Source organism: Doryrhamphus excisus, linkage group LG14 (assembly GCF_037039965.1).
Source record: "Doryrhamphus excisus strain RoL-2023G ecotype Guam linkage group LG14, RoL_Dexc_Guam_v1.1, whole genome shotgun sequence".
In the NCBI taxonomy this organism is placed as follows: Eukaryota; Metazoa; Chordata; class Actinopteri; order Syngnathiformes; family Syngnathidae; genus Doryrhamphus; species Doryrhamphus excisus.
This window is the reverse complement of record NC_136370.1, coordinates 14,166,785-14,191,172: the sequence shown is the minus strand read 5'-3', so window position 1 is coordinate 14,191,172 and position 24,388 is coordinate 14,166,785. Positions and strand designations below refer to the sequence as shown.

The window sequence follows — 24,388 nt, the reverse complement described above, 5'->3', positions numbered from 1 at the left end:
CATAAAAAGGAAAACCACAACCTCCACAGAGCAGAGCCTTCCTAGCGCTTTAATTTGATTAAGATGTGTGCAATTTTCCCCATTCCAGGGAGGCAGAAACATATTTTTGAAGGAATAAAAATATGGATTTACATTTATCACTAATAGTTGGGCTTGTGTTCTGCTTCAGTTTGTGTAGACTCAATATTGAGCCAACTACACTACATGGACAAAAGTATGGTTTTATGCATGTAAGCCAGGTGGACTGATATTGTGCTGCCCTTAAAATAGTACTGTTGCTTTAAGAGCAAAGCGGTGCAGGGGGGAGGGGGAAATCTTGCGAGAGTACGTAGTGGGGCTACCGCGAGATCAGGAAGTAAAGCCGATAAGGTGGCTAGCACAAGAGCTTGGGATTGCCTTGGGGAAAATCGCTGTAAACACTAATGTAAGTTGAAAATGACTCATAAAATCAATATATATCGGTGGATAACATTGTACGTTGACGATGTTTACACAGAAAAGGTTGTGTGCCAACAATAGCAATATTGGCCAGGGGAGGGACGAGCTGAACAGCAGTGCAGCGTGAGTGTAGCTAAAGTTGCCGTGTTTTGTTTTTTTTTAATTCTGTGTGTTATGTGACTCTGCAATTAACAAATATGTTGTTGAATACTGTTTAGAGGGGAGAGGTGATGTGTTACTTGCCAAGTGTGTAACAGCTACCGTTGAACACACTGGACGAAGTTCATTTAATCTGCCTGTAATGTACAATATTACGCTGATATGAAGATGTAACTGTAACAACGGAGAGTATGTGGCGAAGGAAAGTTTTCATTGATTTTTTTGTATTTGCTTTTTTAGCAAGCCACTACTTTTTATTGTGTGTTTTTGTATGTTTTCTGGAAGTGCAGTTTTTGGTTGTTGGTGCAAGTCAGGATACCCGGCACCTATTAGGACCAATATTCAGTACTAGGGACAGAAGAAAGCAAATAGCTGTATTCACCTTCGCTTGCCAAACTCAGTCTTATTGTTGTTAATGCTGAACATTCCGTGTCCAGTCGGAAATAAAGACCCAGATAAAATGTTGTGCTTAGTCCAGTCCTTCCATAGACCCGGACACATGCATTTACAGGGCCTGACAATGGAAGAAGATGATGAAGACAACTGATACACACCTGGTCCCTTGACGCTGTTGCAAAGGTTGTCAGTCAAGCTGTCCACAATGTCTAGCAGGAAGGAGAAGTCTGCCACATTGTACATGTGAATATCATCTGGATCCGTAGCGATGGACCTCAGCTCATTCTCATCAGCGTTCTTTACGCCTGCATAATAAATCAGAGCTCAGTGATCATTGTAGACTTTTCTTTGCTACAACTTTAATGCTTACCGATGGCATACAGCTCGATGCCGTCGTCACGCAGCCTCATGGAGTTGACAATGACATCATCCTGAGACTTGCCATCAGTGATCAACACACCAATTTTACGAGCATTAGGCCGCATGCCAACATTTTCTTTGAAATTGTTCTGGAGCAGGTAGTTCAAAGCCAGACCTGCACGGAAGGTGTGGATATTTTAGGGCTGTAGGCAGAAATATTTTGTGCGTCCTATTGAAATAAAAAAAATTACCAGTCATGGTGTTTCCACCCTTGTAAGGCAAGTTAGCGATAGCATCCAGAAGGGATTCCCGGGTTTTGTGAGCATCCAAATGCCATTCAGTCTTTGGATCTCCACTGTACTGAGCAAGACCTGAATAGATATCAAACGTTTGTTGGACAAATACACACAAAATTTCTACATCAATCTTAAACTTCTAGATAATCTCACCAATCTGAACCCTTTTGGGGCCGATGTCAAAGACTCCCACCATGCGAGCAATGAAGGAACGAATTGTCTTGAAGTTGAGGCGTCCGATACTCCAGGAGCCATCCACCAGTAGCACAATGTCAGCCTGTGCACTGGTCTTACACATCACCTCTGAGAGAGCAAAGGGTTCAGTGTCTTCATTGGAGGAGATGCAATTCCATGGTCATATGTCAGGTTTTCACAATGTTGAGTGTGGAAATATCATGTCAAAGGTGCTTTAAGATGTGGAAGTAGTAAAGAACAGAAGGAAATAAGAGTACACATTGAAAACAATTCCAAACAATCGGCAAAATGCATGACAAATATCTCCACAAGCAGATAATAAAAGTGCACAATATTTCTTTCATCCTTTTCTGAGGAATTTTTATCAGGGAACATTTATTTTCCAGGTGTTGTAATTATTGTCCTCTTGTCTGGTTGCATGTCAGGGCAGTGTCTCTGTTGGCTGCGGTTTTTGGCATCTGTGATCATCCCTGAGGCAAATCAGGAGAATAAAACCATAATGGCCCATGACATATCAAAGGCAGGAGGAACTCCCATGCCCTCCTGAGCAGCCAGGTAACATTTGAATGTTGTTTTCCACCTATACACAGGAATCCTCGGAAAGCTGCAGATGTTGCACTAACTGCCACTGTCTGCAACTGAACACAGGTTACATTTGATTTACACACATTCCCACCCCCGCCGAGAAATAAATAAATCCTACAACAAACAGACAAATAAAAAGTGACTCTTTCAAGTGGGCTCTTTATCGGGTCTCCTTATTAGGAATGACCCAGTCAAGCTGACCTTCCATGCTCCTTCAAAAAAAACCACAACATTTTTCTTCTTCTCATGCTGCACTCTGACTCAGAGAATAGTAAAACACTTTTAAACTGACAAGAATGAAATATGTACACATGCAGTCTACACTTTTGGACTGGAAAAGGTGGAGTCCCATAGTTGCTCACTGTAGAGAGCAGATTTATGTGCTACTACAATTTCACTGTATGACGTATTGGGATTATTCGGTAAAGTTACCTGGTACTTCAAAAGGAGGTGGCTCGGGTCCACTTGTAAGTGTGGTTTTCTCTTCTCCGGCCAATGGCATACTCTCTCCTCCCTCAAACATCCCAAACACATTCACGGTGTATTTGGTATCAGCTCTATAAACACAAAGAATGAGCATTTTAATGTACTACATCACATACTTCAAAACCCTTGATAAACTAACTGTACTATACAGTAGATATACCTTAACTCCTCCAGTACCACAGTGTTGTCATAGGGGCCAACAAGAAGCTCTCCCAGGTCAATATCATCCTCCACGGGATGGAAGATGACCTTGTAACCCTTAACGTCTCCCGGTGCATGGTCCCAAGTTACACGGAAACTGGTCTTTGTTGGCTCAGAGGTCTGAAGATTCCTGGGACCTTTGTAGGGTGTCACTGGAAGATAGAGAAATATTAATATTTTTTATCTTATTTGATTTTTATTCTTGCCTGGTATAAGGTGGTGAGTGGAACAAAGGGGACCTATTGTGCTTTTTCCTGTTCGCTAACATAAATGTTGTTACAATGTTGTATTCTCGTGTTAAACGATGCCAAAGCGTCAGAGAATGAGGTTTCCGCATTTGGAAGTGAGCCTTGAAAGAAATTTTGGATGGCTCTGCACGGAGTTCAACATGATCCGAAGTTCCTTATACGAATTGCAGATGGACCTACGCATCCGGAAGTCCTTGAGAGCACTTGGGAGAGTAACAAATCACAGCGGAGTGGGTGTACTTAGAGGTAGGCCGGAGTAAATTAAAAAGACAGTTTGGGTCGGAAGCAGGAAGTCCATGGAAACACTGCAGAAAGAGGTGCAGAATCTGGAAGATCTAGAAAGCTTTCTGTGCTAGCTGCTCTATAGGAGTCCACAACTCAATACAAAGTGCCGAAAATTAGCATAATAGGTCCCCTTTGATTCATTTCAAAAGGTCAGTCTAAAAAAAACTTACATTTTTCACCCAGACTCAGAAAATATTACCATAAAACATATTTTATAATGGCTTTTTCAAGCATAAAATTAGGAGAAGTACATATAAATGTTGAATTAAATGAGTAATGAACTTAACATGACTTTTACTTGGGATGAGCCGGATATTTGTTATGAATAATGCATTGTTGTGAGTGACATGCAGAAAAAAACCAAAACATGGTATGCCATGGTAATCAGGTCCACGTGATTTACGTACATGTTGTTCCCACGCCTAGCCTTGCTTTGCCCTCTCCAAATCGGTACACCGGAACAACAGTGACGTCATAGGTGGTGAGTGGAGTGAGGCGTCTCAGCACGGTGGTGGTATTGCCACCGGCCACCTTCGCCGCCAGCTGGCGCCCTCCTGACTGCGGTTTATAAGTAATGCGGTAGTTGACCACATTTCCAGGTGCCGGCTGCCATGTCACCTTCATGCTCCTCTCTGTCTCCTCGGAGACAACGATCATTTTGCCAGCAGCTGAGACTGCAAGGAAGAAAAACAAAAAAACATTTGTGGTTAAAAGAGATGACTGGCGAGTCAGATGGAAAATGGAGACCCTGTTCAGAAAGTGTTTGAAATGTCTGCTTAACAGCTTGTGTTTCCCATGCACCTTTGGAAAAATAAGCAGCATGCGTGGCTGTCTTGATGGTAACTCAACTCAATACTGACACCTTCTACTGCAGAGCTTGAATTAACACAGAAATGTATCTCATCCAAGTTTGTTGCAAGTAGCAATTTGAGAAACAAAGAAGAGGCAAAAACGAAGAAGAGCAAATAAAAACATAATAATGAACTTACTATCTGTGGTTTCCTCTCCAACCAATGGCCGGCCTTCACCATGACCGTAAACGGCATACACAGACACTTCATAACGTGTCTCTGGGGTGAGACCATCCAGAAGCGTGGATGTGAGATCTCCCTGAATTCTCTTCTCTCCTGACTCCTCAGTGAACAAAGACCTCCAGGTGATCCGGTACTGACGCACTTTACCAGGAGCCGCAACCCAAGACACAACAAAATTGGTGTCTGTAGGGTCTTTCGTCACCAGGTCTCTGGGTGAGCCAAGTTCTGTGGATAAATTGGGAAAATATACAAATGAATCCTTTATGTATGTATGTTCAAAATGAATCACGGTTGGAGTGGTAAGGTACATAAAAGTGATTTAAACAGCTACTGAGTGAAATTGTATGTGACTACTCGAGATGTAATCCAAACAAAAAACCACCATCACTCATCTGTCTGAACCCCGCAGGAGCTGTCCTACACCATGATCTTCTCCTTTTACAATCAAAGGCTGTTGGAAAATTCTGCTAAACTAATCACAAATTGCATATCCTCTGCACTGCTCCCTGCAGCACTTTAATTTTCCATTGAAACAGAGAACACAAGCCACAGAAGTGTGTTTTCTACAATTGCAGATGTTGCACTACCTCATGTCCTCACTCTTTTTACAGCTTGGGGAATTTGTTGGTGGTGTTTCATGATGAGCAGTCAGCTCCAAAAGAGGGATGAGCCCATGTTAAGACTCTTAAAGCTCCTGCCTGGATGAGACATTTTCAAGCATAAACAACCACACGCCCTTGAATAATTGTTCAAACGCGATCACCCCTTCATGAGCTGGGTGGTCTTTAGAACCAGATTCATCAAATCTCACAGAAAATGTTAAATATGTGTGACTCTTAAGTAGCAGAAGTGGCCACTGTTCCTAATGTATGACTCCTTCTCAGCATCCCATCCATCCATTACTGAAAACCTGGAGAGTCATCTGAACAGAAATAAAAGCAGAAGGTGTTCCTGCCAAACAGTGATCTTCACCTTGAGAGGAAAGTTCAGAGATGACTCCTTCCAGAGTTTGGAGGACAATAAAAAAAAAGACAAAGTCACTTATACTATAGCTAGACGATCAACCAGACTGAACTTGACTGACTCTTCCGGATGTGTGTGAACCGTGGGCGTAGGAAGGGAGCATGGGATTGATGACATTTGCAGACACTGGCCCACTTTTCAGCTTTTGCACACAAGTGAAGGGGCCACTCCATAAGGTAAAGCATGCATGCATGAAACACATGGTTCACAGATTTAGCATAAGCTAAATCTGACTTTTTTTTCCCACTCTACATTTTGTGAAAGGCTTTACCTCCAAGTTATTGCAATCAAATCATGCAATTGATTCTCAACAGCGCTGTATACATCCAATACAATTCCTTATTGTACATCTTACTGACTAAATTAAACCATTGAACTGATCACAAATGTACACTAAAGCCTTGTCGGCATTAATAAAAGTCGTTTCGACACAAATGAAGATGTGATATAGCATGTCGTGACATAACCTTCATGAGTGCTTAAAGCATATTACACAAAAAAACCAGCATCCACAAAACAGCACCCGTACCATCTAATTACCTAAATTATTTTAAATACCATTAGGCCACTGAGCTGTCTACTAATCACAAGCACCGAGTTCAGACTTGCTCGGTTTTCACTTTCTTTTGGTTGAAAGTTTTATTTCACTTGGTTCACTCCTCTCTACAAAACTGAGATGAAAATATGTGATTTTCCAAAAGGGTCTGCCAGTGGTGAAAACATCCTCTACAGTCTCGGAAACAGACTAGCATGAAGCATGAAGATGATTTAAAACTAAAGTAAGGCCAAAATATAATTAATATAAATTAAATAACCCAAGGCTGCACAGTGGGCGAGTGGTTAGCATGCTGGTCACACGGCTAGGGTACTCCGGTTTCCTCCCACATTCCAAAAACATGCTAGGTTAATTGGTGACTCCAAATTGTCCATAGGTATGAATGTGAGTGTGAATGGTTGTTTGTCTATATGTGCCCTGTGATTGGCTGGCCACCAGTCCAGGGTGTACCCCGCCTCTCGCCCAAAGACAGCTGGGATAGGCTCCAGCATTGAAGCCCACACCATTGAAAAAAACTTGATAATGACCATTGGGCCTGAATACAGGCTGAATACTATTTTCTGAATATGCGGTTTTTGTTTTTTTTTTCATTTTCACTCTCTCAGGACCTTTCATGTTCTTTGCCCCACCCCGGAGACAGCTCCTGCACATTTCCAATGTTTCCTTGGGCAACATCTTCCAAAATGGACAGAACACGCTTTTCATACGAAAATAATCATGTGTTTGTTTATAATAACCATGTTTCATCTAAGGGGTTTTCTGTGCACCTGGCGAGTGCACCCTTTTTAGACATTTCATTGGAACAATTCTGTCTACCTCATGGTTTGTGTTTTGGTTGCTATCCCAAGGGGTTAGCCACAAGGAATCGCATTGTGTAACCCACCTACACAGACTTCACAGGCGGGGGTCACTCAAATTTAGTGACCTCTGAAGACAACGAGATCAGTGTTCATAGTGTGCTGAGACCATAATGGCTTATGGGAGTGCTTTGTCATCCAGGTCTTTTCCTATGGTACAGCTGACCAACCACAGTGCATAGTGCCTGCACATGCAACAGGATTTTGGTCGGAGTGGGTTAAAAGGAAGACTTAAAGAGGAATTTAGCTGGCCTTGAACCATTGACAAAGTGTTTCAGTAAAAAAACATACCACACCCACAGCTGGGGTAGGGTTGAAACAGCGTGACTGTGTTGTCTAGGAAAATGGAATTATATCATTATTGATGCAATGGTTGGTCAAGGAATGACCTATGGTGTTCATCATAGATGAACAGCCCGATAATCTCAATGTGTGTGTGATCTTCTTGTATATAAATCTATAAACAAATCTTGTCACTTCATGTCTATCACAGTAAAGCAAATTTTTTTTTTATTCTCACTCATTCTCACTACAATTTAAATTCCCACTACTTCTTGGACACAATACTTTACTTGTTGTTTGTTGAGCCCCTCGTCCCCTCCCATTCTGATGTGATGATGCACTGACCTCACAGTCCTCTGGGACTTGCCTCAATTGCAGCTCAAACATTGTCCATGTGCAGTATATTAAACTGCATGATTCGATTAACGCAAATACACGTATAGTGTGTGTGACATCGGGAACAATGACCAGACAACGGATGCAATAGGATCACTGTACAGGCTCCCGACTCCACACCATTCACAGTTTCCAGCTTTACAAGTACGCCCCCACCCCAATTTCCATCAAGCTTACAGTCTGTGCCAAAAGAATTACGTCAAGTACCACATTCCAAACTTTTTCTTCCTCTATCATAGATCACAATAACAGCTCTAACAACTTAAAAAGTCCAACTTCATACTTATTCACCGTCACTTGCCGAGCTACCAATTTAGCATTCTAGTTGCTGAGTCAATTGTCACATTGTTACACATGCAGAGGCATAAATGTGTTTCTTACCTTCTAATGTTCTCCCCGTGCCCAGAAGAGGATCGCCAATAGCAGAAGTATAGCGAGCGCTGACAAACAGCTCATACTCGGTATCTGGTTGGAGATTCTGAAGCAAAGCCTGGGTGGTATCTCCCCTAACGGATACCTCACTCCTCTCACCGCCTTCGGCTGGTTTATAGACAATATTGTACTGGAGGACATTTCCTGGAGCAGCCTCCCATGTCAGTCTCATGGTATTGATGGTTTCATCAAACACCCGAAGGTTACGAGGTGAGCCAATGACTGAGGGCAAACAGAAGAGCCTATAATTAGTATTCATTAAGAACGATAGGTCTTTATATCTTTCGATTTTACTTGTATGGCCTCACCTTCCTTGGTGGTGCCATCTATTTGCATCTCATCCCCCATGCCTGTGATGTACTCGGCAGATACAGACACACGGTAGGTGGTAATGGGGAAAAGCTCTTGTAGCACTATGGTAGTCTCATCTCCAATAGTTTGGGCTTCCAGTATTTCCCCAGCACCACTAAGTGGAATATAGGACAGACGGTATCTGATAACCGAACCTGGGGCAGCTTGCCAAGACACCCTGAAACTGTTGGTCGTCTCCTCAGTAACTCGGAGGTTCCGCACTCTGCCTTTTTCTGAAACAACACGGAATATCATAGCAGAAGTTCAGTCAGCTGCAGTATGAAGAACTCAAATTAAGTTGCTAAATCTGTACAATGTCTCACCTTCAAGAGTGGTTTCTTCACCGGTCAGAGGGAAACTATCCCCTTTGTCGTACTGAGCAAAGACGTTGACCTCATATGGCGTGAGGGGGAAAAGATGAGGCAGAACAGCGGTTGTGGTATCACTGGGTACCGCCAGGGTAACGTAGTCCCCGGTGACGTCTTCGGATTTACGGAATCGGACCAGGTAAGACAAGACATAGGCAGCAGGGGCGGTCCACGTAGTGCGGAAGCTACGTGAAGTAATCTCAGAGAATTGCAAATCGGTAGGTGGAAGCAGACCTACAATAATAAAATGATGACATTATTAAACACCAAATCAGTCAGTCGGTGTGATGATTTGTGGGCCTCCATGCAATCGACCGATTTTAGAATCGGTCTTCAGAATTAATTAGAGAATCGGTCTTCCGTCTTCAGAATTAAACCCTTAATTACTGCCAAGAATGAACAATGATGTTTTGTATGTTCAGCTTGAAAGGTTTAGAAAATGAAGTCGCCAAGCATGGCTGCATTCTTTAATTATTGTAGTTGTGGAGTTCTGAAGTTCTAGTATACTTTACATGAATCCATAATGTGTATGGCACAACATGAAAGCAAATATTCAATCAGTGTGATCATAGCTGGTTGGTTGAGATAATTTGTTCTGCTACTTACTCTTCTTTTTGATTTTCAGCAACTCCTGTTCGATCCGCAAACAGATGGACTGGGTAAGCTCTTTGGAGATCCTCTGGAAGGCATCAAAGTCCTCCACCTCGTAGACATGAGTTTCTGAAGGAGGATTGGCAATAGCCTCCAGCTCGGACCTCACTGCATCTTTCACACCAACGGCGAAGATTTCCACATCGCTATTCCTCAAATTGGTTGCCGCGTCCTTAAAAGAGTCGGATGACTTTCCGTCTGTGATCAACACCATAACACGAGGTACATTTTCTCTTGCTCCACGTGAAGTGATAAAGATTTTGTCCCTGACGTAGGCCATGGCCCTGCCGGTGTTGGTGGAGCCTCCGCGGTAAGGGAAGGTGCGCACGGCTTTGACAACAGCATTAATGTCATGGTGGGTGTTGAGAGCGAACTCAGTGTGTGGATCTCGACTGTACTGGACCAAACTTATCTGGACCTTGTTGGGTCCGATGTCGAATGAATGGACCAGTACCTCCAAAAAGGCACGAACTTTGGCAAAGTTTTGTAATCCAATACTGTAAGAACCGTCCACAAGTAGAACCACGTCAGCTTGAACATCCACACCCAGAGAACATTCTAGAACGAAACACACGCTGGAGTTAAACCACAAAAAGCAACACTACAGTGATGACAACAAATCACACCAATAAATCCCCTCACCTGTTGTCACCTTGACAGGCTGAGTCTTCTCCATAGCCATGATGGGTTCACTGGGCGTCAGACCTTTTAGGGCATACAAGCTTATCTCATATTCAGTCTCGGGAGAGAGGTCTCGGACAATGATGGACGTCTGTGTAGCGCCAATGTACAACTCTTGCCGCTTCATGCCAGGCAACATGGGAATAAGGACAAGCTTGTAGCCCGTCACCTCTCCTGGGGAGGGATCCCACGTAACTCTCATCGACTTGGATGCCATTTCTGTGACCTGCAAGTTGTACGCTGGTTCCACCACTGATGTAAGACAGCAAAGAAAGAAAACAAGAAATTGTGCAGTAAACAACATTTTCCAGGCCATAAAGAATTATTTGAAGGATGATGTTGGACGTACGTTCTTCACCGCTGACGATTACGCTGAGCTGTTCATCAACACCCGAACACACCTCAGAGATGATCTTTCTCTGGACTTCTTGGATCCTATCAAAGTTGGGCACATTGTACACATGTTTGCCGTACGGAGTGGAGGCCATTTCTCTGAGCTCATCCTCATCTGCTCCTTTAATACCTGAGATGGAAAATAAAAAGTACAAAACTGTTAACTCAGATGTGGTGCTCTGGTTTTAGTGGAGCGTTTATGACAGGCATCTTATAATGAAGATTCAGTGGAAAGTCCAAAAGGTTTCCAATAGGCCACATGGGAGAGCAAAATAAAATAAAAAAACATACCTAGGACAAATATTTCCACTCCGATGTTCCTGAGTCTTTTAGCATATTCCTCCACTGGATCTTGGGATTTTCCATCAGTGATAATCATGGCTATCTTTGGAAAACCTTTCCTGGATCCAGCTTCCTCCGTAAAGATGTTTTGCAGCAAGTAATCAATAGCATCACCTAAAGACAGATGCATAAGGAATATTGATATATTTATTTTGGATAATTCATATGTAAAACATATAGAATTAACCAGCTCCATACCTGTCATGGTATTTCCTCCCTTATACGGCAGTGAGTTGATGGCTTGAAGCAGGTCACCTCTCCTGGTGTAACGTGTGAGGGGGAACTCTGTTCGAGTGTCCGTGCTGTATTGTACCACTGCCACTCGAGTTTTGTCCTCGCCAATATCAAAGGCACCAGCCAAACCGGCAATAAAACTACGGATGTGCTTAAAATTCTCTCTACCTACGCTCCATGAGCCGTCCACCAGGAACACCAAATCTGCGATCGCACTGATCGAACACTCTGTACAGACAAAGAGCAAAAATGGTTCAGAAATAGAAGTTTTATTATGTCACATTTGGAAATTTGGAGCTTAATGGGAGTAAAAATGACCTTTTCTTCCTATGTGGAAGAACTCCAAACCAAAGGAATGGAGTGTGTCAAAGGCTTGGTTTTGGTGCAGTCATTAAACTCTGAAGCAGCTCTGTAGACTAAATATTTAAAGGGGACCTATTATGCTTTTTCCACTTTTCTGACCTATAAATGTAGTCACAATGTTGAATTCTCATGTTAAACGATGCCAAAGTTTCATATAATGACGTTTGCGTATTTGGAAGTGAGCCCTGAAAGAAGTTTGGGATGGGTCAAAACACTCAGTTTCAGAGGGCGTGGTAAAACTGCCTCTTGGTGATGTCACAGGGGGGTGGACTTCCTTATATGGTTCATAGTTAGGAAGCACTTTGGGCATGCTCGGAGGCAGGCTATGGGTGGAATAAATTAAAACAGATCGTTTTGGCAGGAAGCACAGATCAAAGGAAATACAGCTGGAATAGGTGCAGATTCTGGAAGATCTAGAAAGTTTTCTGTGCGGGTTATTATGTGTAGCTGCTCTATAGATTGTGTAAAAATTGTGTGAGTGCTTGGCCATGAACGAGGGCAAATTGAAATCTGGAAGTAGTTTCCAGAAGGCTCAACAGGTGGGGGCCGGCGGATGTTTAAGATCCTTATGACGTACTTTGTCAGACGGTGCTTGTTTCTACGGGGTACAATGAACATGTCATTGCTGAGTAACCCTCCCCTTCATGCTCTGTCCGGCTCCATGAAGCACAAAAGAAACCTTGTATCCTGACTTGAAGATTCCTTTTCCCTTTTTGGAGACTGCTTTTAATTAAAGAAGTCAATGCTTGCTTTCTCAGTCACTGTCAGGAACGCTGTACGCTTACTGGTGACAACCCAACACGAGGTAAACGCTGACCAAATTATTCCAAGGGAAAAATATACTACCGTTATGACAAGATATTTGAAAAAAAAAAAAACAGCCTCATAAATATTTTGGTTGGCAATAGACTAAAATTACTCACTGATGTCTTCTGACTGTGGCCTCCTGACTCGTCCGGTGGAGTTACCGGATTGGACTGAAAGACAAGAGCACTTGGATGTTTAGCAGTGCACATTGTCACTCCGGTCCAAGTGCGTTATTTTCACAGCAGGAGAAGGCAAGAAAATCAACACATCGTAAAAAAAGAAGTCAACAGAATCAGAAACAGCTGCGTACGGACACATAATGTATGTTTGATGTATTACGCATAAACAGTGGCAGATTTAAACTTGAGAAAGACATCAATGTCATTGTCATATATTTTGTGGGGAAATGGAACTTCGTAAATTACATTTCTTTTAAAGAGCATGGGACGAAAGAATCCCAAATATGGAGAAAATCCAAAAGTGCGGCCATGTGGCACATTCATAAAATTATAATTCATCAAGAACATTAAAAAAAAAAAACAGCAAAAAATTCCAAGTAATTTTACAAGAATAAATTAAAAATATTAGGTGAATAAAGTCATAATATTACAGGAAAAAAGTTGTCATGTTACAAGACTTAGGTTCTTATATTAAAAATATAATTATTGAAATTAAATCTAAATGAAAATTAAATAATTGATCAACTTTGCAGTGGATGTTCTTCATGCTGCTTCTGCTTTCTCTTGAATGTTACACAACAGAGCATAAAGTTTCGCCAACGCCGTATTTGGGTTTGATATAAAACTACTTCCTGGTTCATAGACAGTTCCAGAGTCCTTATTGGGTCATCTATAAATTTTTGTGTAGGCACCTTCACCTTCAATCATCACCTGCAGTCTTCCAAAAATGGTTTTATAACTGTACCTGTCCTACTGTTTACTGTTTAACTATGTTAAACGATCAATATGTTGGCCTGTCATATCCGTTGGAGATCAATTTTTAAAAAAAAAAACAAGATTTCAAACTTACTTGTCAGTTGACCAAAGATGGGAATGCTCTCCTCTGATCCATAATAGGAGTTAATGGACACAGAGTAATCCAGATCAGGCGTCAGGTTAGTGATTGAAGTGCTTGTGGCATACGGATTAAGAGCAAAGTCTCTGGTCGGTTCATCTGGATGAAGAAAAAGCAATAAATAGGATGTCAGGTATTCGCATTTATGTAAATGTTGCGTGCCCGTGTTCTTACTGACCTGCCTCTGATACCACTTGTATTCTGAAGCCATCTATCCTTGACGAGGGCCTTGCCCACGACATTTCCACTGTGTTCTCATTTAAAATTTTAAAGTTCAAGTCCGAGGGGGGTTCCACTGTAAATAAGATGAAGTAGTGTTAAATCACAATACATCAATGACATTTTTGTATGCTTGAAATGATATTTTTGATCAAATGGAAGAAGGCATATCCAGTCAAGCATTCACATTGATTCCCAACGACAAACACTTCATGACTGAAGTGGGCTTGTTTCATTGTTGGGGGGACAGACAACAAAGCACTGATGTCCATGGGGTGGATGGGTGACAAGTAGAGAATATGGAACAATACCAGAGAGGTGAAAGGCCATTTTAGAGCAAAAATGGCATTTGTTTGAGTTGTCCGACCACGGTGACCAACAACTCAAGCACTGGCATACATAACATGTGCACGACCGAAAACATTACCGCAGTGCAAACATTGAGTGAACCATCCAAATAACATGCTGGGTGCAGTCATCACAGTGCATGCCCCGACCACTTTAACCACGGAGTTGATTTCAGCATGACAAAAACACAACTCCACTGCAAGTTACTGATTATACAATGGAATCCATGATGCCATATACTAGTCTTGACACAATTGAACACCATATGTTTTATATACATGGAGTATATAAACATATTTTATGTTGGTTGGGAGGTTCAAGAGGCCTTCTCAGAGCAAGTGGCACACATCCATTGCAAACCTTTTAAAAAGAATACACAATATGTCACAAGAGACTCTTGTGTACTTTTTCCACTGATGATTTTCACGTGAACAATAAACAGCAAAATAGTCCTCCAAAAAAAAAAAAAAAAAAGAACATATACATTGGGTCATGCATCATGTACATGTGAAAGTTGTTTGTATCAACAACTTTGATGGACTTGATTCTCCATGTACAGTTGGGGCCACACAGACAGGTGACAAACATATTTTAGAATGATATTCCGTCTTATAGCCGCCAGCCCGACAGCCCATAATGTAGATGCCATGTTAACAGAAGGAAGCGAATGTAAACGTGCATGCATCTCTATGAATTAGCTCATCAAAGTACTGCGTGTGTCCTTAAACTGATGTGATGAGTGATGATGAAGTGTGGAATCGTGGGCATGCTGGAGCCTATCCCAGCTTTGTTCGGGCGAGAGGCGGGGTACACCGTGCAGCTGAAGTGTGTAATCATTCATTCATTCATTCATTCATTTTCTACTGCTTTTTCCTCACGAGGGTCGCAGGGTGCTGGAGCCTATCCCAGCTTTGTTTGGGTGAGAGGCGGGGTACACCCTGGACTGGTCGCCAGCCAATCACAGGGCACATATAGACAAACAACCATTCACACTCACATTCATACCTATGGACAATTTGGAGTCGCCGATTAACCTAGCATGTATTTGGAATGTGGGAGGAAACCGGAGTACCCGGTGAACATGCAAACTCCACACAGGGGATTCAAACCTGGATTTCCAAGTTGTGTAACCACTCGCACACCGTGCAGCCGAAGTGTGGAATCATTCAATCAAATAGTGTTACTTCCGTTAAGATGTGGTGTTTAGCTAAACCCTAACACAAGAAGGAAGTAGGAAGGAAGCATGCATAGAAATGTATCTATCAGGATAGAAGTCCTACATTAGGCTGCGTGCTAGCTGTTAATAAGAGGTTTGCCATGAATATCATTGCAAAATATACTTTTTGAGGGAAGAAGCCATAGCTTTGGGAACACACTGAATGCAGAGGCAGATGACGAACAGGAGCCCATTAAGAACGTAAAAACTTGGATCGGAGGATCACCAACCTGGCGTATATACTCAAGGATCCCCGACGGACCGTGTCGCCATTGATTTCTCCACGAGTGCACTGCTCCAACCGTGGTATAAAAGGTGTGAATATGTGTGTGGGCTTTGGGAAATGGCAAACTAAAACTGGTGAAAATGATTTAAACAAGTATTGACCTGCCACCTTTGTTCATGTTAGTTTATTTTCTTAAGAGTTGAAAAACACTTGAGGACTAATAGTGGTCTCGGGTTTGTTGGTGGGATCTTGTGGTCCCATCAGATCTTAATAAAGGACACCCGCTCTGTGTCTGGCTACTGTTCTCTGAGTAACCTCAGTCTCCAGGCAGACAGCCACCCTGGTTTGTACTACCGCCAAAAGGGGAGACCAAGAAGAGGGGGGGGGGGGTGAACACAGACCCTCCCAAAGAGGCAGGAAAAATGCCAAAGTCATTGGGTAACATGTGCTGACATTAAACATTACTGCATATTAACTTTCCATATGTGTTACAAGTCAGCATTTTTCACAAATGCCTGCAAAGGAGTCCTAGAAAGACTCTTTGTGCTGTCTGAGGACTCATTTGGTATTCTCCTATTTCATCTTTCCATTCCTCCAGTGGCGATACGTGAGAGGGAGAGCTTAGACTCCACTCACACTGCCAGGCAGCTTTATATGGGGGGAAAAAATGACAAGGTTTCCATACCATATTTGACATGATTTTGGATCAGATCCTTGCATATAAAGTCACTTTTTGTGTTACCATTAATAGCATACGACAAAGTAAACATTTAAATAACACATCACTGGTACACAGAATAAAGATGGTGTCGTTTATAGAAGCAAGGCATTAGCTGTGATGTTCAAAATGTATCATGCTTCTTTGTTTTGACTTTTAAAAGCTTCATTATAAGTGACTTAAAAACACAGATGTACTGATTCAACACTATTATAATAACTTACAAATGTCTAATCATTCTTTCCAGTGTCTAATTAGTTGGGATTTAGCACATGTTGCCATGGAAAACAGCAAAAACTAAGAGATTTAATAGCAAAACACTAAGTCATAAATTTGATGAAGTCCTAGTTTATGCCCTGCTGTTTTAACACATTTAATTAGAAATTGGAAATGGATACCAATTTTACGTTATGTGTTTACTACTACTTGCCAACGTATATTACGAACAGTGAAAACCATATTACTGACAGCATGAATGGACATAAACTGGTGATGGTTATTAATGAGTCATGACATTTGAATCTGATAAAAAATACACCACAAATGCAAGTATGACTAATAGTCACATAGGCAAACATACACATAGAATAAGCACAACTTTATTGACTTATCATTACATAATCATTACTGGTGATGTTACAATGAAGGGCTAATCCCCGGGAACAGAAAATAAAAGGAAGGCAACTGGTGAAAGAGGAGAATGAGGAGCTAAAGAGACAGAAAGAGGGGGAAAGTGTGTGTAGTTAACATGATTGACAGGTGTGCGTCGCTTACCTTGAGCATCAATGGAGGATATCAGAGCTGCAAGCAAGGCAGCCGAGGCTAGACAGAGCCCTGTCTTCATTTTTTTTTTTTTTTTGGCCCTCAGGGGTCAGCAGGACATCAATCAGTCTGAATAGGAGACACAAGGTCATAGTTATGTCAAGGCAATAGCGGCCCCTGTGGCGGGACTGAGCATTGCAAGCAATGGATGTGTTTAATTAGCTGCTAAATAGTTTGAAGGCTTGGCAGCCGTTATGCCAGGGGCTCGTTTTTTATTGTAGAAATTAAACAAACAAAAAAGTGGGGAGTAAATAGCACAAAAAGGCATAATGATACAAATAACAAATGTAATAACACAATAGCTTTGGTTTATATCTATATAAATGGAAAATATATCCAAATATTAAATGTTGCATTGTTTCCTTTTTGGTTTTTCAGTATGTGGCCCTCCGTGGAAAAAATTTGGACGCTCCGGACTTATGCGGAGTCAGCGGAAGCTAAATGGCCACACAAGTTAAGTTTCAGCAATCTAAAGACAGAGGAGTAATTTCCTGGAAGTGACTTACATTTTGTTATCTTATTCTATCTAATTATAATAACAATAGTCATATACTAAATACAATAAGTTGGGGATATTTCAAATACATTTCCGGATTAAGCTAAAATTGTATAACATTTACATGAAAACTTTACAGGTAAACACCTAACACACTTACTGTTCCATAACATATCTTTGACTTTTATAGTATAACTAGTTATAGATTAAATTAGACATGACTTGCTATAAATGATATAAAAAACAGTTTTAATTTTCCTGAATTTATCCAAAATAGCATGAATTGCAATTACTTTACATCCACATGACATTTTCCACCCACACAGGTTATTAAAATGTTACATATGGGTTCTTTAACACAGGTTTTGGGGGCGTCAAATCAATGACAAAATTGTGCAAAATTAAACCAGTTCAAAAATACTGTGCTGTTAGTGTTTGGGTGTGGACATATTATATGACAATGCACAAAAAAAGTTAAATTCGGTTAAAAAAAATTATGCTTACTGATTGGACGATTGTAGAGCTCTACACAATCCCCACCAAAAAAACAAAGGTTTTGACATAAAAATGGCAATACCGTATTAATCAATAGACTACTAATAAATAAATAAAGTTGGACAACTCACCTAATCACGCAGCCAAAAGATGGAGCGATCAGAAATCGGATGATCTTGTGTGAAGCCTCCCCCTCTGCACCTTCTCTCCTCTCTGGCTCCTGCAGACTCCACCAGCAGATGTCCAAGGAGGAAAAGCTTCCTTCCAAGTGGGAAGAATCTTTCCACCAGCGGCTTCTTAATAGGGGTGGGGGGGGCAGTTCCCAACTCTCAATTTACCATCATTTTGCTTTCTGACGAAACCCCCCCATCTGTGAGTTGATGTATATCCCCCCTGCTGGGACCAAGTAGTTCCTTGACAATGACATTTTCCTCTCAAATTCCATTGCTCTGGTTCTATAAAAAGCTTACAGCGACAATGTGACCTCACAGCAGTTGATCAGACGACACTGCGGCGTGTGCGAACAACTACATACAATATATCTGGATATGTGTCAACTGATGAGTCCAAATGTCTGCTGTGGGAAATTAAAATCTTTTTATGATTCATTACTTATCATAATGCGTAAAATGTTCTTGGACATGAATACTGCTACGATCTAATTAAGAATATTTTGTTAATTTATAGTTTGTCAGGTGGATTTATACATTTTTTAAATGTCCGTTTAGTTATAGGAGTTCGGGAACTTTCTTTGCTCGTTGTACCGAAATGACTAGTGGTTCTTTGGCGCCCTCTCGTGTTCGAGATTTACACCTACAGTACATCGGAATATTTTTGGGGGTTGTTTTAAACCAAAGGAAAAAACAACCCCCAAAATAGAGAGGCGTGGGCAGGCATTAAATCAGAATTTCTTGACCTCTGTAGTGAACATTTTATCTCATTTTTAAATCCCAAAAGGACGACTAAAACATTACTGTTATTTCAATTGAACAGTAAATGCAGTCATACCTGCAGTACCAATCCATGTTAACCAAAAAGTAAAGCCTGCAATTCTTTTCATACTAAATTATTGTGTATGTATGTATATATATATATATATATATATATATATATATATAAAGCGATTTTTGAAGTGTCTTTTAAAAAGGTACAACAGTGGCATCTGCTGGCAATCACCTGATACTGCATAACCGTATAGTTTTTGTCCGCATAGACATAAAACGTGTCATTGAATGACACACAAGCATGCGTTCAAATAGGATTATAAAGAGTATATTTGAAAATAAATATTTAAAAGCAGCTATTTATAGTGTACTTGTACCTGTTTGGCTGCTAATCACTATTATCCAATCAGGTAACTTTTCTTATGAATATTAATAATGAGCCCCCTTTGGCGGGGGTATGCTGGAGCCTATCCCAGTTGAGGGCAAGAGGCGGGGTACACCCTGGACTGGTAGTGTTTCCATCACGTTCCTCGCAAAAGTACACAAAAATGGTGGTATATGATTTGAAAGATACCTGCAAGAAAATATTCCAAACAGTGACCAAATTATTTAATTGCTCTTAATTCTGTACCAACCTTAATTAATTCCTATTGACCTTATAAAAACCCATCAATTTCAACTTTAAAGAAGTGCCTCAATGTTGTTACAGGGTGGCTTCAAAAAAGTGGAAAGCCAAAAAAAAGTCACTTTTTAGGTGCAAATCATTTGGTCAACACTGACTGGGAAAATAAATATTAGCTCCTTTCCAGGATAGTAGCCCGGAGTCATGGGATCATCAAAGTGTTGGTCATACAAAAAAGCTACACTACCAAGAAAATGTGGTCAGAGATCAGACATAAGATGTAATTGGTCATTATATGGAGGGCATACAGTACGTTTAAGTGAGAATATGCTTACCAGGGTGGACAAGACAAGCCGAAGAAAAGATCATCTAAAACTGAAAGGTAAGTCAATGTAATATTAGTACATTCATCAGCAGAACATCTTACAATACAGAAACATGAACAAAATCTGGGATACAATAGACATCCTTCAATAATTAAGCCATTCGCAAAGCTGTGCTAACATATAACACATACTTGATAGCAATATATATATATATACACACACACACACACACACACACACACACACACACGCACGCACACAACTTCTTTTAAATAAAAAACAAACATGACATTCGCAGCAGCCAACTTGAAGCAGTCAAGACTCAGGCATTGTCTCCTGCCTTCAAACACAGCTTTACGACAAACAAAGCCGTTCTTGCATAAACATACATCTACAGATGGCCAGTGTATTCAAGGTAAAACTGATGAGCAGTCCGGAATGGACACTTCGCAGGGAGGAGCTAGTTTGGAATGTCGGCACTGTTGTTGCGGGAGTCGTATTTGTGGTGAATAATGAGCAGAACCACGCCCAGGAAGAAGCAAATGGAGCCCACGGTGATGTAAGCGATACCCAGGAAAGGGTTCTTGCCTCCCATCCAGGAGATGGTACTCAAGATCATTCGCTTGCGTCCATCAAAGCTGAGGACAGGGTAATCTGATGACATTTAGGTTAAAGAAATAGTCAACTGAGACCAAATAGAAGAACATAATGAAGAATAAGACAATAGAGTGGTATGAAAAAGAAAACCCACTCGTTAAGGGCCATCACGACTCATCTCTATCCTGAGCAATCTATCCGTAGCAACTTATGAAGAAGGCACATCAAAGTCCTTGCAGATAGATTCTCGTCTTTCTTCCGCCATTACCTACCAGGGCTATAAGGGCAAGTGGAGAAGCAAGGGGAAAACCACTCTCGGTTGGTCAAGTCATCCTAATCGTGGATCCTCAACTTCCTTGAGCATCATGGCCTGTGGGAAGGATTATTTAAACACATCCGGGAGCAGATGGACATTCCCGCATGGGGAAGAACACAAATTGTCATCCAGCATCTCACCTTATGCTGCTCCTGCCTCTACCTTTCAGCTGCCATACAGACAGTTGTCGTTGATTTCTAAGTGTCCATGAGTGCAGCAGCACCATGACGCACCTAAACGCACCATTTCTAGACAGCGCTAGCTCAGCACTGGTAGCAGTTTTTGCTAGTTTGAGCGTGCTTCCCACGTGGAGTATGAAGTGTCCAGGCTTAGACACGTACAACTCTTTGGACAGACCCACGCTCCCCTATACAAACCCAAATGTGCTGTATGTTGAAAAGGATACTGTAGGTGATGTCCAAGACATATCTGCCGCTAGCGAGGGTTGGGGTTGAGCTGGACTTCTTCTGGATGATCCTATAAAGCTTGCGGAAAGTGGGTAAGGCAGCTGTGCGCATCCACACTATGAAGTCCTCATTGATGAAGCCGTTGTTGTCGTCGTCATCCAGATCCAGCTCAGATACATGTTTTCTCCAATTCACTGGCTTGTTGGTGCCTGGGAATGAACAACACTCAATTAGTCTCCAACGGGATCGCAGTGTTGGGGAACGTGAAGAATGAGCTGCACGGTGATACCTCTGGTATAGCGTGGCATTACTCAAGCCCTCCATTAAATGTGTTCTACAAAAAAAGTCAGACCTCACAATCGCTATGTGTGTGTTATTTTCTCTCCCGGCGGATGACCGCACACTGCTGCTTGTCCACTGTTGTGTACGTGTTTCACAATGTCTACATGCATGGATGACGACCGCTGCGACGTGAGAATGTTAAAATGAGAGCAAGGCAAGAGTGGTATTGTCAAAATACATATACATCTAAAAAAATTGGTGCAGACTTGTAGTTATCTGAGCTTTAACAACAATTTTCTGATGCTTATCCTCACAAGTGTCTGTCTACGGGCGAGAGGCGGGGTACACCCTGGACTGGTCGCCAGCCAATCACAGGGCACATATAGACAAACAACCATTCACACTCACATTCATACCTATAGACAATTTGGAGTCGCAAATTAACCTAGCATGTTTTTGGAATGTGGGAGGAAACACACGAATGCACGGGGAGAACATGCAAACTCCACACAGAGATGCCCGAGGGTGGAATCGAACATGGGTCTCCTAGCTGTGAGGCCTGTGTGCTAACCACTCGGTCACCGTGCAGCCGGGAGGCAGACAGAACATGCAAATTCCACACAATAGAAAAGGAATGAATCGATGTCTTAAATAAATAAATTTAAAAAATAAAATAAAATAAGTTGGCAAAGTTAGGTCAAATCACCTTGAAAGGCAATAGTGAGGTTGCTGTTTCCACCAGGATTCCTGAACTTCACATGCTTGTCTGTCCACCAAGCGATGCCCTTCTTTACCAGAGGGATTTGGATTCTGGTGCCATTGGAGTCGATATGATAGAGAACAAGAGAATCTGCAAAAGAGAAACATTTCTTTCATCTTAAGTGATTAATAGAATTAACATCAGTTGTATATTATTAGCGACAATAAATATGTGAATGAGATCTGCAGTTCCTACCATTAAAGAGGCTGTTAGCGATGGCTCCACAAGGAGCAATGGGCAGTCCTTCGCTGGTGCGATAAGGCTCGCATTCCTTGCTGGGATTCTGTGAGTGGCAATCAGTCTTAACTTAAAGCATTTGTTGATATCACTTCATGGAAAAATAAAAACTGATTTTAAAATATACCGTCAAAGCTGTACGGTCACCATTGAGCTGGCTGTCATCCCTGGATTTCACATAGCGTCTATGGTTCTGATAGAAGTTGGATAAGCCATAGTACATGAAGACGTTGCTCTGGATAGGGAGAGGACACACGGTGTTATAGACAATAAAGGCTATAATATTTATAGTTTTTGTAAACAACTGGGTTGAGCTGTCAAAGACACAAGTGGGATCATAGAACCTTGAATTGTGAATTTTTCATTCTTAGTCCATCTTAATTGTATTATTTTTACTGCTTTTCTTTTTTAATTGTTTTAAACATAACTTTCACGCATTTTACATTATTTAGTCCTGTGCTTGTTTTTTTCCAGTATATTAGTTTAGCTGTACTGTAAATCACACCACTACTGCCATATACTATATATATATTGTTCTGCCATTGACTGCCTTCCAGTCCAGGGTGTGTGCACCCTGCCTCTCGCCCAACGTCAGCTGGGATAGGCTGCAGCATACTCCTACAACCCCAGTGAGGGCAAGCAGCGTAGAAAATGGATGGATGGGTCAATATTTCGCAGTGGTGTCTTGCATTTCTATGCTATAGCTGTGCTGTGATTTTGAAATACACTACATTTTTTCAAATTTCAGCCTGAATTTTGCTCAATATTGTATCAAAAAGGAAAGCACAACAATGCTGCATTTGTGGCTGCCCTGTTTAGTTTCTCTGAACTAGAAATATCGTCACGTTTGAATCTCGCGAGATCTTGACACCCATACTGTCTACATAGCTTTGATTGCACTTTAATGGCACTCCAAGCAACATAATCAATACTGAACGGAGATGTTTATTATTCATGATGTGCATTCAGGGTGGAGGACTGGTGCAAGAACCGGATCTACCTCGAATGGCTGATCCAATGTAAAGTTGACAGAACAGACACAAGGTGCTGTGCTGTTCCAAGTGTAGTTTTTAGCACAGCTGAAACACGGGCTTGACATGTCCACACCAGTGTAATCAATCTGAAGACGAGATACAAAAATACATAAAGCATATAAGTTTATTTGAGTATTTAAAACATGACGTAAGCGTTTCCCTACCTCGAACTCCTTGATATTATTCGACGTAACATACAGGCCGATGCCGATGGGGATGAAGATGAGGCCGATCACGAAGAAAGCAGGAAGCACGGTACCAGCCGTCAAAATGGGCTGCCATGCAGGTAGTCTTTGTTGTTTAAATGCTGTGTTATCTGGCTTCTTACTTTTCACGGCTCCTGCGCCGCAATGACTCGAAGGGCCTGAGTGGTGACCGTCCTCTTCCTTAGCGTTGCAGCTTGACGCCATCATGGCTGCAATCCGCTCCGAGTAAATAATCCCCTTTTGCTGACAGTCCAATAATTCCGGGTTTATTCCACACTTTAAAGTAATGTTTAAAACACCGACAGTGGAAAAAATCAAGTTATGTGATCAAAATAGCTGCTCGAGATAGCATTGCCCAAACGCGCTAGATAGCCACCAGTCCAAAACGTCTATGCGGTGGCGTATGTGTGGAACGAAGCAGTGCGCCTATCACTTTAAGAAAAAAAATCACGTGACTGATACAGTTGCTGCGTTTCGCCTGTCACTGAGTTGTCAAACTGTGTTTATAAGGAAGTGAGTCTGATTTCTGTCAATGGCATGCAACGTCTGTCAAGTATGAAGACTATATATGGATCTGAAACATTTAAGTGTGCAAAAAAAAAAAGAAATCAGGAATGGGGAAAA

At 41.6% G+C, this 24,388-nt stretch overlaps 2 protein-coding genes and 1 long non-coding RNA gene across 8 annotated transcripts in view; 1 reads left to right on the top strand and 2 right to left on the bottom strand.

The window, feature by feature from the left end:
- The window catches only part of col12a1a (collagen, type XII, alpha 1a), a 52,453-nt gene extending 33,552 nt beyond the window's left edge, over positions 1 to 18,901 (bottom strand). For 4 of the 6 annotated variants that reach the window (XM_058090210.2, XM_058090211.2, XM_058090212.2 and 1 more), the window contains exons 1-21: positions 18,165 to 18,900; positions 16,995 to 17,111; positions 13,672 to 13,788; positions 13,449 to 13,592; positions 12,536 to 12,589; positions 11,214 to 11,477; positions 10,965 to 11,129; positions 10,630 to 10,803; positions 10,242 to 10,532; positions 9,555 to 10,157; positions 8,904 to 9,182; positions 8,538 to 8,813; positions 8,179 to 8,451; positions 4,639 to 4,908; positions 4,057 to 4,323; positions 3,076 to 3,268; positions 2,862 to 2,986; positions 1,803 to 1,952; positions 1,605 to 1,724; positions 1,364 to 1,528; positions 1,152 to 1,298 (exon numbers count right to left, since the gene is read on the bottom strand). In XM_058090210.2, coding sequence (XP_057946193.2) covers positions 1,152 to 1,298; positions 1,364 to 1,528; positions 1,605 to 1,724; positions 1,803 to 1,952; positions 2,862 to 2,986; positions 3,076 to 3,268; positions 4,057 to 4,323; positions 4,639 to 4,908; positions 8,179 to 8,451; positions 8,538 to 8,813; positions 8,904 to 9,182; positions 9,555 to 10,157; positions 10,242 to 10,532; positions 10,630 to 10,803; positions 10,965 to 11,129; positions 11,214 to 11,477; positions 12,536 to 12,589; positions 13,449 to 13,592; positions 13,672 to 13,788; positions 16,995 to 17,064 — 4,147 coding nt within the window. In that variant the 5' untranslated portion in view covers positions 17,065 to 17,111; positions 18,165 to 18,900. Of the gene's footprint in view, positions 1 to 1,151; positions 1,299 to 1,363; positions 1,529 to 1,604; positions 1,725 to 1,802; positions 1,953 to 2,861; positions 2,987 to 3,075; positions 3,269 to 4,056; positions 4,324 to 4,638; positions 4,909 to 8,178; positions 8,452 to 8,537; positions 8,814 to 8,903; positions 9,183 to 9,554; positions 10,158 to 10,241; positions 10,533 to 10,629; positions 10,804 to 10,964; positions 11,130 to 11,213; positions 11,478 to 12,535; positions 12,590 to 13,448; positions 13,593 to 13,671; positions 13,789 to 16,994; positions 17,112 to 18,164 lie in introns of all 6 variants that reach the window. The other 2 variants (XM_058090214.2, XM_058090215.2) reach the window with 2 other exon arrangements.
- LOC144901725 (uncharacterized) lies at positions 349 to 10,802 on the top strand. The gene is made up of 3 exons (XR_013629794.1): positions 349 to 424; positions 2,270 to 2,399; positions 9,574 to 10,802. It is a non-coding gene; the product is annotated as an uncharacterized LOC144901725 (long non-coding RNA).
- Positions 18,902 to 19,866: 965 nt separating the features above from the next.
- On the bottom strand, positions 19,867 to 24,192 carry LOC131140098 (cell cycle control protein 50A-like). Its single transcript, XM_058090220.2, has 7 exons — positions 23,723 to 24,192; positions 23,525 to 23,644; positions 22,652 to 22,759; positions 22,483 to 22,570; positions 22,234 to 22,377; positions 21,245 to 21,454; positions 19,867 to 20,579 (listed from the first exon to the last, which is right to left on the bottom strand). Exons 1-7 carry the CDS (start codon positions 23,969 to 23,971, stop codon positions 20,386 to 20,388), a joined length of 1,113 nt encoding a protein of 370 aa, XP_057946203.2. The 5' UTR covers positions 23,972 to 24,192; the 3' UTR covers positions 19,867 to 20,385.
- Positions 24,193 to 24,388: the final 196 nt, after the last annotated feature.

Excerpts from the sequence above, each read along its gene's own strand:
- LOC131140098 (XM_058090220.2), bottom strand. The coding sequence starts at position 23,971 with ATGATGGCGTCAAGCTGCAACGCTAAGGAAGAGGACGGTCACCACTCA. Across the intron at positions 22,760-23,524 it reads CATTGGATCAGCCATTCGAG|AGCAACGTCTTCATGTACTA; the intron begins GTAGATCCGGTT and ends CTCCCTATCCAG. Across the intron at positions 22,378-22,482 it reads CGCTAACAGCCTCTTTAATG|ATTCTCTTGTTCTCTATCAT; the intron begins GTAGGAACTGCA and ends TCTCTTTTGCAG.